Here is a 14,235-nt window from a genome sequence, read left to right as displayed (position 1 = left end):
CTGATGTGTTCTACTCCTCAATGCCATTGGAAGAATCCCGGAACATATTCCAGTCTGTGCTTGAAAAACAGTCCTGTAGTTTAGCATCTGCTTCATCTGACCACTTTTTTTATATAGCTAGTCACTGGTGCTTCATGCTTTCATTTTTGCGTGTAAGCGCTTTGTATGCGTCTCTGTGTGTGGAGTAAGGTGGTCTAGGATTTTTTTCCCCCCTTTAGTTGCACATTTAATGTGCTGATATAAATGAGGTAAAACTGATTTACGTTTCCCTGAATTAAAGTCCCCGGCCACTAGGAGCGCCTCCTCTGGATGAGCATTTTCCTGTTTTCTCATTGATTGCGGTTTTAGTACCAGCATCGGTCTGTGGTGGTATGTAGACAGCTACGAAAAATACAGATGAAATCTCTAGGTAGATGGTGTGGTCTACAGTTTATCATGATATACTTTACCTCAGGCGAGCAAAACCTTGAGAGACTTCCTTAGATATAACATGCACAAGCTGTTTACAAATATTTACAAATAAAGCAGCAGTTTTTGTGTCAAACCATCAGTAGAGGGGAAAATATGGCCTTAGTGCACTCAATTGTCAGGTATGACTAGATGGGCCTCTTGTTTTGCCTGAACCATATTGACTGTGTTTCCCCATTTGTAGAAGAGATGGCCACCTACCTGCGCTACGTGCGGCGATTGGACTTCTTTGAGAAGCCCGACTACGAGTATTTGAGGACTCTGTTTACCGAGCTGCTTGAGCGTAAAGGATACACCTTTGACTACACCTACGACTGGGATGGCAGACCGATTGTGAGTAGCTAGCGTTCACGTGCTAAATACCATAAGTGTAGTCTCAACTACAATTGTCAAATAGCAGCTGTTGAAAGACTAGAGTAAATGTCCTCATTTGCAGCAGCTTGCTAACTGTTAATTCCTTTTTGTTTTTGTATAATAACTTTTTGTGTACCTTTCATAGCTGGAAAGTTGGAAAATAAAAAGTAGAGAATTTAAAACACGTGAAAAAATTAAAAATATATATATTTCCTTGAGCCTTTTTGTTTACCTGTCAGTCTCTTTCTCTCGCTTTCACTCTTTCTCTCAGCCTACTCCAGTGGGGGCCGTCAACGTGGACTCGGGTGCGTCTGCCATCACGAGAGAAAGCAACGCTAACAGAGACAGGCCCTCTCAGCAACAACCCCTACGGAACCAGGTAAACACAGTCTCACTTCAGCTCTGCCTGTTCATCTGAAAAAGCCAAGAAAATCTACTGGAATCAACAAATTCATGAATATACAAATCCTTGTGAAGAAAATGTGCATGGTTCTAGTCAATACTAATTCCTGTCAGTTGATTTGGACATGGAATTTCTCAATAGGAGAGCCAATTCCTAAATTAAAGGAGATTGAAATGGTGTTGGTCCTCACCTTACCAGCCACAAGGACAATGAATAAGTATTGCTTGCTTGAACACCTTATGTTTGTATAAGTGACCTACTGTAGAATTAGTTTCAATGCTACGGAGTTGTAAGACTTGTGATTATGGGTTTGGGATTGTCTAAATATATCACCTTAGCTTTCAACAAGCTTTACAGTTTACAGTAAATCCAACACCATTTAAATTCGTACAATTTTAAGGCAAAAGAGTAGTAGTCCATATAGTTTTTTTCCAACTGGGTGGCTTTGCTTATACTCCACACACTTCGAGCTTTCCTCTCAAGTCTTTTTTCGGTTGGTTTGGTGCTATATGGCTTGATTTTCTAACAGTTCTAGTAAAAAATAATATTTCTCAGCATCTCCGCTTTTGGAAAAGACAGACGCAAAAGGAGCTTTCAGGTCGAAATTAGAACCTAACATGTAGTCTCAGCTGATCTTTTAGATGAGTTGCTGTTGGCACCAAAATACCTCGTCCATCTCCGCCTCTGCCTGGCTGTGTTCAACCAGAAAGAGGCATGGAGAGACGCAAAAGGAATTTTACAGTTGGAAGTCCTCCAGCTATGGCTCCCAACAGGCAGTGAAGCTTGTCTCAAATTTGATTGGCTGCAGCTAGAGTAGTTCTACGTGAGTGTGTGTGGCGCTTCGCCCAGGAGTCCCAGACTTATCTCTAATCATTGCTTCAGCTCTGAACAACAACCCACCTGTGTCTCCATTGGTGCTCCAGTATGTGCCAAAAAGGGATTGTAAGAGCAAGCTGGAGAGACAGATGGAAGAGGAAGGGATTGAGATGGAGGGGGGATTTAGGTAGAGGGAGACAGAGGAAGGTGCATAAGGCAGAGTGGACTTGAAGAGAACTAGAGGTAGAAAAAAGGAGAGAAATGAGAGGGGGAGATAAAGGAAACATCCTTGGTTTTGAGTAGGTCGATGCATATCACCCCATCAGTCTCTCCAAGCACGAGTCGTTTTATTCAGCCAGGACTTCAGACCCGCAATACAGGACATGACAACCAGTCTGAAATGAATTCGCAGTAATTACCAGTTGAAAGCTCCCAGACTGCATAAGACCCCTGCCAAAGCCCCCTGCAACAACTTTATTAGTAGCTAATCCCTCAATGTCCTGTCACGTGCAACCTGTCCTGTCCAGGGGAACAGTGATGAACGAGATACATTGGGGGATAAAGCAGTGCTTGCTGGCCCAGACTACTCAATCAATGTAGCCAGGACAAAAACAATGCAAGTCTCTTAGGAAAGCCACCAGGGTTATAAAATATGGTAATACAGAAAAAGATGTCAAACATACATACAGGGTTTCTTATAACTGTCTAAAATGTTTTGCTTTAAAATCAGAAATCAAATTAAGGTAGACTCAGCCATATGAAGTAGATTAAGGGTCAATTTCCGCAACAACTTAGTGTTGAAACGTGAGGCTCTACTTATCCTCTGTTTTGGTCCCGTGGCTACCACACATCCACCACGTGACGCGAACCTTTGCACATGCGCAGATACTGTATGAGAGTGAAGTGTTGCATATCGCTCATCTCGATATCGGCGATGCTGCTTGTGGCAACGTCATTTTGCTGAGTCTACCTTTAAATTTCTAATTTTGCCATACTTTCTTTGTTTTGACCTGGTTGTTTTCAATTGCTTACACGTATTCCCAGCTTCGCCATGCGTCTCACCTCTGTTTTTCTTTGTTTTCCTGCGTTGCATGGCCTGTTGGCACCTACTGCTCTCACTCACTTGCACCGCCCACCCACATCTTGCTCTGCCCATCCGCCTCCCCAACCAACCAGACGGCAGCATCAGACCGCAGAGGGGCATGGGATGCACAGCCCCACCGGCAGACAAACTCCTCCTACCTGAGCAGCTCCCACCTGGCCGCAGACAGGCATGGAGGCTCTGTGCAGGTATACACCAACCACTGAGATACCGACTACTACTTAGTGGCTGGCTTCCAAACCAAAAAACCTGCTTCGTTGCCTATGTCTTTGATAGCCCTCTAGCCCACAGATACGAAGGGACATAAAAGATGAAAGCAATATGGCAGAAACTCTTCATAGGTGGGGCCCTCGCCACATTGCTTTCACCCGCTCTTTGCTCTTAAGATAGATGTTGTACTGTGTATGCGAAGGTATTATGTTATGTTGATCAACAGCAATGATGTTTAACATGTTGTGTTCAGGAGCAAGACAGGGAGGGACCAGCTTTTTCATAGCAGCATGCAGACATTTAGTCTGAGGTGGCAGACAGGGAGAGACCGGTTCACAAGGCCCACAAGACACATGTTCACTCACACTCAAGCAAGATCCTTTCCCATTAAGGGAGACCGGGAGTAGAGTAAAGGCTAATGAGCCACATAAATGACACCACACATGGATGTCTGGAAGTGTCTAAGCTGTATGGAGGGAAATCAGTAACTTGACTTTAGTTTATATTTCTGTCATGAGGGCCTACGTATTACTGTAATGTCTGTGACCGAACGGGCAAGATGCCGTAAGCAGTCATTACAGAGCTGATGTCATAACAGCTTATGACAACTGGCATTACGCTTTCTTGAAACTATTAGTTGTAGTTAAGATGGTTGGCTAGCATAGCTTTTCAGAATTCACAGATAAATTGGTCCACATGGATAAACTAAAGGCATAGAAACTGTAAATGACTTGGTAACAGGAAATACATTCATTTCCATGACAGAATTAAAAAGTCATTTTGAACTGACCAATTTGAAATACATTCAACTTAAGTTACATATCACACAATATTTTGAACATCAGAGCAACCTTGAGGGAATCTTATTTGGGTCAGAAAATGATGTCCATATGATAGGTTAGATATATACCAAACCTTGCAGAGAGCATATCCAACTGACAATCTCTTAGAAGAAAAAAACCCTAACTATTTTAACCAAGACTTAAAATAACTGATATTGGCACAAGATGGGGGAAAAGTTGGCGCATAACTAATGAAATTGCAGTTAATGAAAATGTATGTCAATGCAGTATAAACTAATGTATAGAATTTATCATAAGTGAAAAAATTCCCATTCTACAGCACAACGGCAGAGTCATGTCTGAAGTGTAAAACTAACAATGATTCAATAATCCATGTTTTCTGGGAATGCTATAAAATCCTAAATGTATGGGTGGAGCTAGAAAGTTGGCTGTCAGAAGTATTACAATGTAAACTTAATTTTAATCAGTCTATGCATATTTAAAGACATGGCATATGAGGGTATAGTGATACCCAATGGACCGGACGATTCTCATCACTCATCTGGAAAAAACGTATGACAACGTGGAAATCAATTAACACAATGGAAAAATCGAATGATCGATTATTGAAATGGCATCTGCGACCAAGGAAAAACAAATTGGTACAATATAAGGCCATGTGACAAACAATGCAGGCACTAAGGATGGAGGTGTGAGCGTACGGGTCTGGGCAGAGGATGTAGTTTATTTAGTTGTTGTTTGCATATGTATGTTTGTATTTGGAGTGGGGGAAAGACACATTTTTAAATAAACTAATTCAAAACTGAGTTAGCTAGCAGTAGACCTAGCCAACATGCATACATGAGTAACAGTTTTATGTGACTCGTGACAGAGTTAAGTTGTTTGTCACAAGATGTTATCATGACACTTTGGGCTATAGTATGATCATGACAGTGTTTTGGTAATCTTACGACGCAATGTCAATGTTGGCATTTAGTCATCTAGTAGAATTATCTTTATTTTTGCATGGCTGATATGACTTTTTTCCCACGTGCCTCAGGTGGTCAGCTCCACCAATGGGGAACTGAATGCCGATGACCCAATGACGGCCCACTCCAACGCACCTATCGCAGCGCAGGCCGACGTGGAGGTGGTGGATGAGGCCAAGTACGTTTCTGCCGCTTTTTCTTCCGTCATAGCTAGCTCGCTCTCTCCCCATTTTTGCTTGGTCATCTGTCCCTTTCGAAAGCACTTCGTTTTTTAGTTGTAATCAAATCAAATTTTATTTGTCACATTCTTCGTAAACAAGTGCGGACTAACAGTGAAATGCTTACTTTCGGGCAGTTCCCAACAATGCAGAGAGAAAGAAAAGAGAAATAATAGAAAAGTAAAACACTGAATAATATGCTAAACGAAAATATAAACATGCAACAATTTCTATGATTTTACTGCGACACAATTCATATAAGGAAAACAGTAAATGGAAATAAATGTATTTGGCCCTGACCTATGGATTTCACATGAATGGGAATACAGAACTTTTTTTTAAATTAAAAAATGAAAGTAGGTGCGTGGATCAGGAAGGTAGTCACTATCTGGTATGACCACCATTTGCAGCACGACATATCTCTTTCGCATAGAGTTGATCAGGCTGTTGATTGTGGCCTGTGGAATGTTGTCTTACTCCTCTTCAATGACTGTGTGAAGTTGCTGGATATTGAGAGGAAACATATTGTCAGAAACATGCTCAATGGGTGACATGTCTGGTGAGTATGCAAGCCATGTAAGAACAGGGACATTTTCAGCTTCCAGTAATTGTGTACAGATCCTTGCGACATGGGGCCGTGCGTTATCATGCTGAAACATGAGGCGATAGAGGTGGATGAATGGGATGACAACGAGCCTCAGGATCTCATCACGGTTTCTCTGTGCATTCAAATTGCCATCGCTAAAATGCTAATTTGTTTGTTGTCCATAGCTTATGCCTGCCCGTACCATAACCCCACTGCCACCATGGGTCCCTCTGTTCACAACGTTGACATCAGTTAACTTCTCACACACACGACACCGTACACGTGGTCTGCACTTGAGGCCGTTTGGATGTAGCAGTAGCATATGTGATGAGTAAAATAAAGTTAGTGCAATGCTGATAGTCCAGTTAGCTATTTAACTAACTATTTAGCTGTCTTATGGCTTGGGGATATGGCTTGGGGATAAAAGCTATTCAGGGTCCTGTTGGTTCCAGACTTCGTGCATCGTTACCGCTTACCGTGCGGTAGCAGAGAGAACAGTCTATTGCGGGTGGCTGAAGTCTTCAACAATTCTTAGGGCCTTCCTCTGTCACCGCCTGTTGTAGAGGTCCTGGATAGCAGGGAGCTCTGCCCCAGTGATGTACTGGGCCGTATGCACTACCCTCTGCGCAGCGCCTTGCTGTCAGATGCCAAGTAGTTGACATACCAAGTGGGGATGCAGCCAGTCAAGATGCTCTCAGTGGTGATGCTGTAGGCATTGTTGAGGATCGGAGGGCCCAAGCCAAATCTGTTCAGCCTCCTGCGGGGGAAGAGGCGTTATTGTGCACTCCTCATGACTGCGTTTGTGTGTTTGGACCATAATAGATCCTTAGTGATGTGGAAACTGAGGAACTTGAAGCTCTCGACTCTCGTCACGTCAGCCCTGTCAACGTGAATGGGGGCATGCTCGACCTTCTATTTCCTGTAATCCATGATCAGCTCCTTTGTCTTGCTGATGTTGAGGAAGAGGTTGTCCTGGTGGTTGTAGGTGATCAGGCCTACCACCTTCTGCAAACTTAATGATGGTAATGGAGTCATGCGTGGCCATGCATTCGTGGGTGAACAGGGAGTACAGGAGGGAACTAAGCACACAACCCTGAGGGGCCCTGTGTTGAGGGTCAATGTGTTGTTGTCTACCATCACCACCTAGGTGCGTCCCGTCAGGCAGTCCAGGATCCAGTTGCAGATGAAGGCCATGTCCAGGCTTTCAAAGCTACAGATGAGTGCTACGGGTCAATAGTCATTTAGACAGGTTACCTTGACGTTCTTGGGCACAGGGACTATAGTGGTCTGCTTGAAACATGTAGGTATTACAGACTGGGTCAGGGAGAGGTTAAAAATGTCAGTGAAGACGTTGAAGAAATGTATCGGAAGACGATTTATGACAGTGGTATTTTGGATAATTTCTTTACTATAACTCTTGCTCAGTCCATGAGACTGACTAACTGTCCAATTCCAACCAGTTTGAAGTACCGTGAAAGCGTATTAGATACAAGAAATCAAACTGCCTGAGCTGGGATAAAATCATGTCCAAACAAGTTGTCTCTTGTGGCAGGAACCTGTCAGGACCGGGTGGTGAACTGATAATCTGCAAAAAAAAACATATTTTGGTTCAGTTTCAATTATGATATGGGGCAAAATTCTTACAATTTCTGATTATCTGAATTATTTGAATCTAAAAATATACTTTCTAGCTAAAATAACAAAATTCCCCTCATACTTTCACCTTTCGGTCTTTGTTTTAGTTTCTCTTGCATGAACTGCGATGATTGTCCTTAGCCACACTCTTTGTGTGTGTGTGCATGCATGTGGTTCTACCTTGCACAAGGACTATCTTACATCGTTGTCTCGATCTCTGTACAGTATTAATCTGTCTTTTCTCCTCACACTCTCTCTGTAGCTGCGTGAAAATGCTCAACCTGTGGTGAGTCCCACTCCCATACACATCAGCCATTCAAAGGGAGTGGACCAGACTAGCACTAAACAAATACCACCAGACAACATATCCAGCACTGTGTTGGTTTATTGGCTTCACCCTTGACATTCCATTAAACAAATAACAATGTTGCTTTCATATTGGATTTGAGGCTTCTCACATGAAGTGACTAATATCCTTTTCACACTACAAAGAAGAGCTGAAGTATGATTATGTAGCTCAAGTGGAAAGACTTAAGGCCATAGCCGCTTGTCTCCGTCAAGAACGGATTTGTGATGGCATTCGTATGGGGTTCACAAAGAACTGCAACGTTGGTTATACAGTTACATGCCTGCAACCTTGTTCGATCTAATTGTAGAACATTACGGAAACGTTTTGTGCCAGCTGGGTAGCATACAGTCTGGGTTTATTCCCTCCCCATCACATGCTTGCTCTCTTCTCACGTCACACTCTCGCACTCCATTTTTATAACTGTTAAATGTTCACATTAATTACATATTTGAAGTTGAGTAAGTTTGGAGTGATTTCAGCATATTGAAAGATATAGATTGTCAAGTAACTTTCCTCTTCTGTCTCTTAATCCTTTCTCTTCAGGTGTTGTTGCTTCTTCAAGCGAAAACGGAAGAACACTCCACGGCAGAAATAATCTCCTGCTACCCTGTCCGGTGTCGCTGAGCGAGTTTAGTTTTAAGGAAACTAACGAAGGGACATTTCTGGGAGGGAGTTGGGAGAGAGACTTGTTATTACAAGAGAAATGGGATTCTTACTGACCTGGACCTACTGAATGGAACTACTATACACATGAAGACCTTGGCCACAAAGTCCTTTCTTTTCTTTCCTTCTCGGTGGATGAATGACTAAATTTGACTTTTGACCTTTCCTCTGAATACTGGAGGATGCCTGAGGACATCTCTTCATCTGCCCCAGTTTGTTTTTTGTTTTTTTCAAGTGGAGATCAAAAGTCAAGTCTTCCCCTCTCCATCTCTCTTTTCGGGCGTGAGGAGACCAGTCTAGCAGTCTATAGACCTCTACCGCCTTTTGTGTGTCTCTCTCCTCTTTCTCTCTCTCCAAACCCACTCACCTCCACAGTAAAAGCCGTTCTTAAGCTGTCCCATTTGCTTTTTGTTCATACAAAGTTATGTCTACATGCGTAGGTGTGGATGTTTGTTTGAATGTGTGAATGTGCCCTAATTGCTAATTGGTTCATATGCCACGAAGCTCCTCCCACTAAGCCCTGTTTGACTGTCTTTTGAAGAAGGCATTATAGATGATGCTTCCTAGTCCTGAAGTAACCTTGCTTCAACCCTAGACACCTCCATGGTCCCTTGTAGATCTGCAAAGATGCCACAGGTTATTTCAAATCTATCAAGAATGGTCTGCAGGTTGACTTGGGATTGGCATAAGTAGTCAAAGCAGAAAGAAATGGTAGAAAAGGAGGGAACACCAAAATAATCACTTTTCTAACGCATCCTTGCCAGAAAAAAACCTGAGGAGTACCAATTCACCTCTCAACAATCACTAAATTTGCCTTCTGCCTCCATATTTGTGTTAAAAACAATTGTGCTAATTTCAATGATATGCAAGGAAAATTTTAGAACGCAGCGAGTGACCAAAGGGATGTGTGTGGACAGAGGACCTATTATGTTACCAGATTTAGATTTAACTGAAAATGATTTGTATTCCAGATCCATGTTTGATGCACTGGTCATTATTACCCACTCCTTTTCAGCTTTTCAATTTCAGGCCCCCCCCCCCCCCAAATTTTTTTTTGGGGGGGGGGGGATCACCAATAGATCTGTTATGAGTTGCATTTCACATTGCTTTTGCTAACATTGCCAGTACCTGTAAACTGGTCCCTGTTATCCACAAACACCTAACTTTGTGTCTGTGCGGATTTAGGAAAAGTTGCTTCCAACTGCTGATCTATAGTCAGTTGTAGATTTTTTTTTTTTTTTTACCTCCCAATGTTTAAAGCTAGGATTGGGCTATCATGAACTGACACCAGGTGTACACTTTAGGGTGGCTTCTACCTCCAGTCTGTCTGTCTGTGTACTGAATCTGGGACAAGGAGAACAGACTTGGCTCTCCTATTGATTTAGATGCTACTGCTCCTCCTGCTGGCCTTACCATGTAATGCCTTAATCAAACCACCTCTCTTCAGAGCCTATCAGGATAGGCATCTGTTCACTGCAACAACACACCAGCCAATAAGAAGACATGTTGACAAGTCTGGTTCCTATAGAGCAGTGTTGCTCAATTGGATTCCTGGGGTACCTTATGGTGTTGCATATTTTTGTTCTAGCCCAGCCGGAACACCTGAATCAACTAATTACAGGTTTAATGATTAGTTGAGTATTATTTTTGAATCAGGTGTGTTTGCTGGGATAGAACAAAAAAATGGAGCTGTGCTGTGGTGTCGACGCTCAAGACCTGGACTTAAGAAATGGAAGCTGTAGAGCGGGAGACTAAACAGCTGCCTCAATGCCCCTTAGAGGTGAAAATTATTTAGCCTGTGGAAATGGTTGCGTTTTAGGAGATGACACTGGTCTCTCACTTTAAATAAATTTTAGTGCAGACAAGGTTGAGAAAGCAGAATTTGAAGATTTCAAATACAGGAACAGTTTTATGTGACTCGTGACAAATCATCTAAGGTCATCAGAGTAAAAGGAAGTGAAGGACCTTTTTTTTTTTTTTTCTTCAGATATGCTTATTTGTGTTCCTCTGCAGTCAAAACATTTGAGGTTGTGAAATGCTACATTTTACAATAATATTCTACCCTTTTGGTAAACCTCAGTGTTTACTCCGGAGTGGTTATCTTGTCTGTTTTCAATTTATTTTGTTTTGTGTTGTCAATGTGAACTGAAAATGTATGATGTCCTGTAATTTGTATTTTTTTAATCATTATAAATTATCTTGCTTTTTCATGGGGGGGGGGTATTTAAACAGCGATTGAGTGCACTACTTATTTTGTACCTACTGTTGACTGCAGTTAGAATGCCAGCCTCGCTCTCTACCATCTAGATACTATCCACTGTTTCACTTGTGTATTATGGAAATGGTGGAAAGAATTCTGTGGCTTTGAGTCGAGGCTGGAGGAATTGTCATTTTCCTTATGCTTCTTTGAATAACTCCCTTGTACACAGACACACAGGCTTGTGTGATACTGTATGATACGTTTTTATCTTTGGAGTCAGTTCCCTAGCTGTCTTTTATAGGGATAGACAAACAGAAGCTATGTATATTTTTGAGTAACAAAAGTTTTTTTTAATTTTTTTTTTACTGTGTGCAAATGTCGTATTCTTCCTTGAAAGTGTATGTCTTGAGTAAGTATCTCAGCAGTTTAAATTATTTGAAATGTACTTGAATTGAAAGATGTGGGACGAGTCTTAGTCAAGTAGTGGAATGTCAGGATTTACTCAAATGCCATTGTCTGACTAAATGATGTGCTTGTGAGTGATCTTAATTCATGGATTGGTCAGTTGATTCACCCACCTATCATTCAGACTTTTAGACATCGCTGCTGACCACACCAGGATAATTGTGAAGTGGGTAAAAGGCTTAGGCTGTTGTCATGTGGTGTCGCTCTCCTTCTCTTGCTCTCTCCTTTCCTCTCTCCTTCACCTTGTTCTTTTTGTTGGCTTGCTCCCTTCCTTGAAGTACTTAGTGATATAACGTGACAGTTGATAGAAATGGCTTTTCTAGTCATGTCCAATCAGTGATTACTTTAAGGAAGAGAGAAAGGACTGTATTTATCCCAGCCCTTTAAACTTTCTATGACACTGGTGCAGCATGGAGGTGCTGACCCCAGGGTTTCTTGAGAGGACAGAGGATGTATTTTCCGCTAGTTACCACAGCCATATTGTCAAAATTGGCTATATCGTAAAAATGCATGACACTTTTTGGTCTTAATTTAAGATTAGTGTTAGGCATAATATTATCATTGTGGTTAGAGGTAGGTTTAAAATTAATTTTTTAAGAACATAAATTGTAGAAGTCGGTGTTGATGAGTTCGTGGCTAGGGTAACTAGTGAAGACCAGAGGACTTTTACTGGCTTATTCACCGGAGTCCCACACGCTCCCTGATGGCAGTATATATTTGCCCATGCAGCCTTCTGATCCCACTGGGGGTAATTTTGACGCTGCACCTTCCTTTTCCTCCATGACATGTTAACACAACCTCCTCCGATGGTAGGGTTTGTTTGAGATGTCACTCACTGTATCAGGATGCGCTGACTATGAATATGTATACCTCAGAGAAAAGCCATTACTGTCTCTAGTTCGCACACATACTTTTTGTTCTCTCATCTGTCTTTGCCCCCCAGTGCCAGCTTCATGACCTCTAACCTTCCTCTGGTGCCAAGGGTGCTGAAAAGTTAACATGTTGTAGACCTGAGCCCTATTCTCTGCTCTTAAGATGGTGCCATTTTAGACACTGGCATTTGGTGGGTTAGCTGTATCATTGCAAGTGCTTTTGCAGAAACCATTCAGAAATATTGTTTTTTTTGCCATGTTATTGCTTACCTGCTGTCTTCCCAGGCCGTGCTTGTGTAACAACCATACCATCTCAGAATTGGTATGGTTGCGTATTTCTGACATTACATAAAAGGTCTTATTTTGCTTTAGATCATTTACGTGACTAAGAATTCATGAGGCTTCTACTATTGTAATATTGCTTATGATTACAGATTATAATTTCTTTCATTAAGTATTCTTGACCTTTTCTTGCTTGATCCCAACAACCAAAGTTATTGTTTTGGCATCCTTGTTTTCTTGTCATTGTACTTCCTTTTTATTATTGGAACCACTTACTTTAATACATACTTGAAATGTTTTGCCACAGTTTGTGCAACATGTACATATGTACAGTCACCTCTAAATTAACTAGATGCTACGGGGGGGGGCATGACTTTGTACCCTCACCATCCGGAACTAGAAGACGACACTGAGTCAGATGGCTTTGACCAGTTGTATCCTCGTCATGCCTTCTGCATCTAGGGGTAGATTAATTCAACCGGAGGTTTTCTCATTGGCTTTAAGCACAATTATTATTGTACTGGTATGCTTTGTGTATTTAAAGAATATCTTGCTTGAATGAAACGGGTCCATCGGGGCCTTAACGACCATTTTCATCGTTGCTGGTTCCTTTTTCATTCTCACTGTCGTTCCAGACAATCTCTCCACTTCCTCAGTGTTGGAGAGACCATTTATCGACGGTTGCTTGCATTTGTCCACAGAAATGTGTAGGGCACGAGCTGCAAAGACTGCTCAAATGAGGTAGACTTTTTCCGACATTACGTTCAGAGTTGCTTAAACTGTAGACCTCCAGTGGTTAGAGACAAGACTGCAATATTGTACTGATTTATTTTCAATTGTAAATTATGTAAAGTTGATTATGTTCAAATGGGAGTCTATTTTCTTGATCCGTTTTTCTTTTCTCCCTCTTCAACGCTGTCTCCTGTTCTGGTAATAGTTTCAAAGCTATGAATATGAGTCAAGTATTACAATTGTATTATGAATATTACTGTGTTGAAACATGAATGTTACTTCAAAATGTATTTGAATGCTTTAACCTGGTTAAGGGCTCCAATTGTGAAAACCCCCTTTTTTTTTCTTTTCTTTTTTTTTTACCCAGAAAGAAACGGCGTCTCGACTCTTTCTGTCTTAATGCCTACCCCCCCTCGCCCCCAGAAACCTCAAGTGAAATGTGTCTTGGGACCTTTCCAAAATCATACTTTTTATTCCCTCCTAACTTAAAGGGAAAATCAAGTTTGCACCCTTTTTTATGTAAAAATAAATCTCTCTTAACCTTTACTCTTGGCCCAGTGGTTCCTTCAAAGTTTGAGGTTTATTCAAATTTAAATAAACTTTTGTAGTTTCATTTGATGAAGACACAATGTGTTATGAAATGTTATATTTAATTGTGTGTATATAGCTGCCTTCATGTTGCTGGACCCCAGGAAGAGTGCTAATTGGGATTCTAAATAAATCCACATTTCCTGACGGGCCGCCCCCAGTTGGTGAGGTTAGGCAATAATGCTTTTGCCACACTGATTCTCCACACGGGTGCCCCCCAGGGGTGTGTGCTCAGCCCCCTTCTTATACTCCCTGTTCACCCAGGACTAACTCAATCATAAAGTTGGCTGACAACATGACTGTGGTAGACCTGATTACAAACAATGACGAGATGGCCTACAGGGAGGAGGTTAAAGCCCTTGCGAAGTGGTGCCAGGAAAATAACCTATCCCTCAACAAAACAATGGAGCTGATCATGGACAACAGGGAGCACCATCCTCATCAACAGAGCAGCAGTAGATAGGGTCAAAAGCTTCAACTTCCTTGGCCTGTATGTCACTAAAAACCTGAAATGGTCTCAC

At 41.8% G+C, this 14,235-nt stretch overlaps 1 protein-coding gene across 4 annotated transcripts in view; it reads left to right on the top strand.

The window, feature by feature from the left end:
- The window catches only part of LOC115134139 (casein kinase I-like), a 57,423-nt gene extending 43,751 nt beyond the window's left edge, over positions 1 to 13,672 (top strand). The window contains exons 9-14 of one of the 4 annotated variants that reach the window (XM_029667816.2): positions 653 to 801; positions 1,094 to 1,201; positions 3,218 to 3,331; positions 5,196 to 5,302; positions 7,826 to 7,849; positions 8,456 to 13,672. In XM_029667816.2, the coding sequence (XP_029523676.1) occupies positions 653 to 801; positions 1,094 to 1,201; positions 3,218 to 3,331; positions 5,196 to 5,302; positions 7,826 to 7,849; positions 8,456 to 8,507 (554 nt within the window). In that variant the 3' untranslated portion in view covers positions 8,508 to 13,672. Of the gene's footprint in view, positions 1 to 652; positions 802 to 1,093; positions 1,202 to 3,217; positions 3,332 to 5,195; positions 7,509 to 7,825; positions 7,850 to 8,455 lie in introns of those variants that run through there. The other 3 variants (XM_029667817.2, XM_029667818.2, XM_029667814.2) reach the window with 3 other exon arrangements.
- The last annotated feature ends 563 nt before the right edge of the window (positions 13,673 to 14,235 follow it).

The sequence above is a fragment of the Oncorhynchus nerka genome, linkage group LG9a (genome assembly GCF_034236695.1).
Source record: "Oncorhynchus nerka isolate Pitt River linkage group LG9a, Oner_Uvic_2.0, whole genome shotgun sequence".
Lineage (NCBI taxonomy): Eukaryota > Metazoa > Chordata > Actinopteri > Salmoniformes > Salmonidae > Oncorhynchus > Oncorhynchus nerka.
Note: the sequence above shows the minus strand (reverse complement) of the source record. Positions and strands in the feature narration are given on the sequence as shown.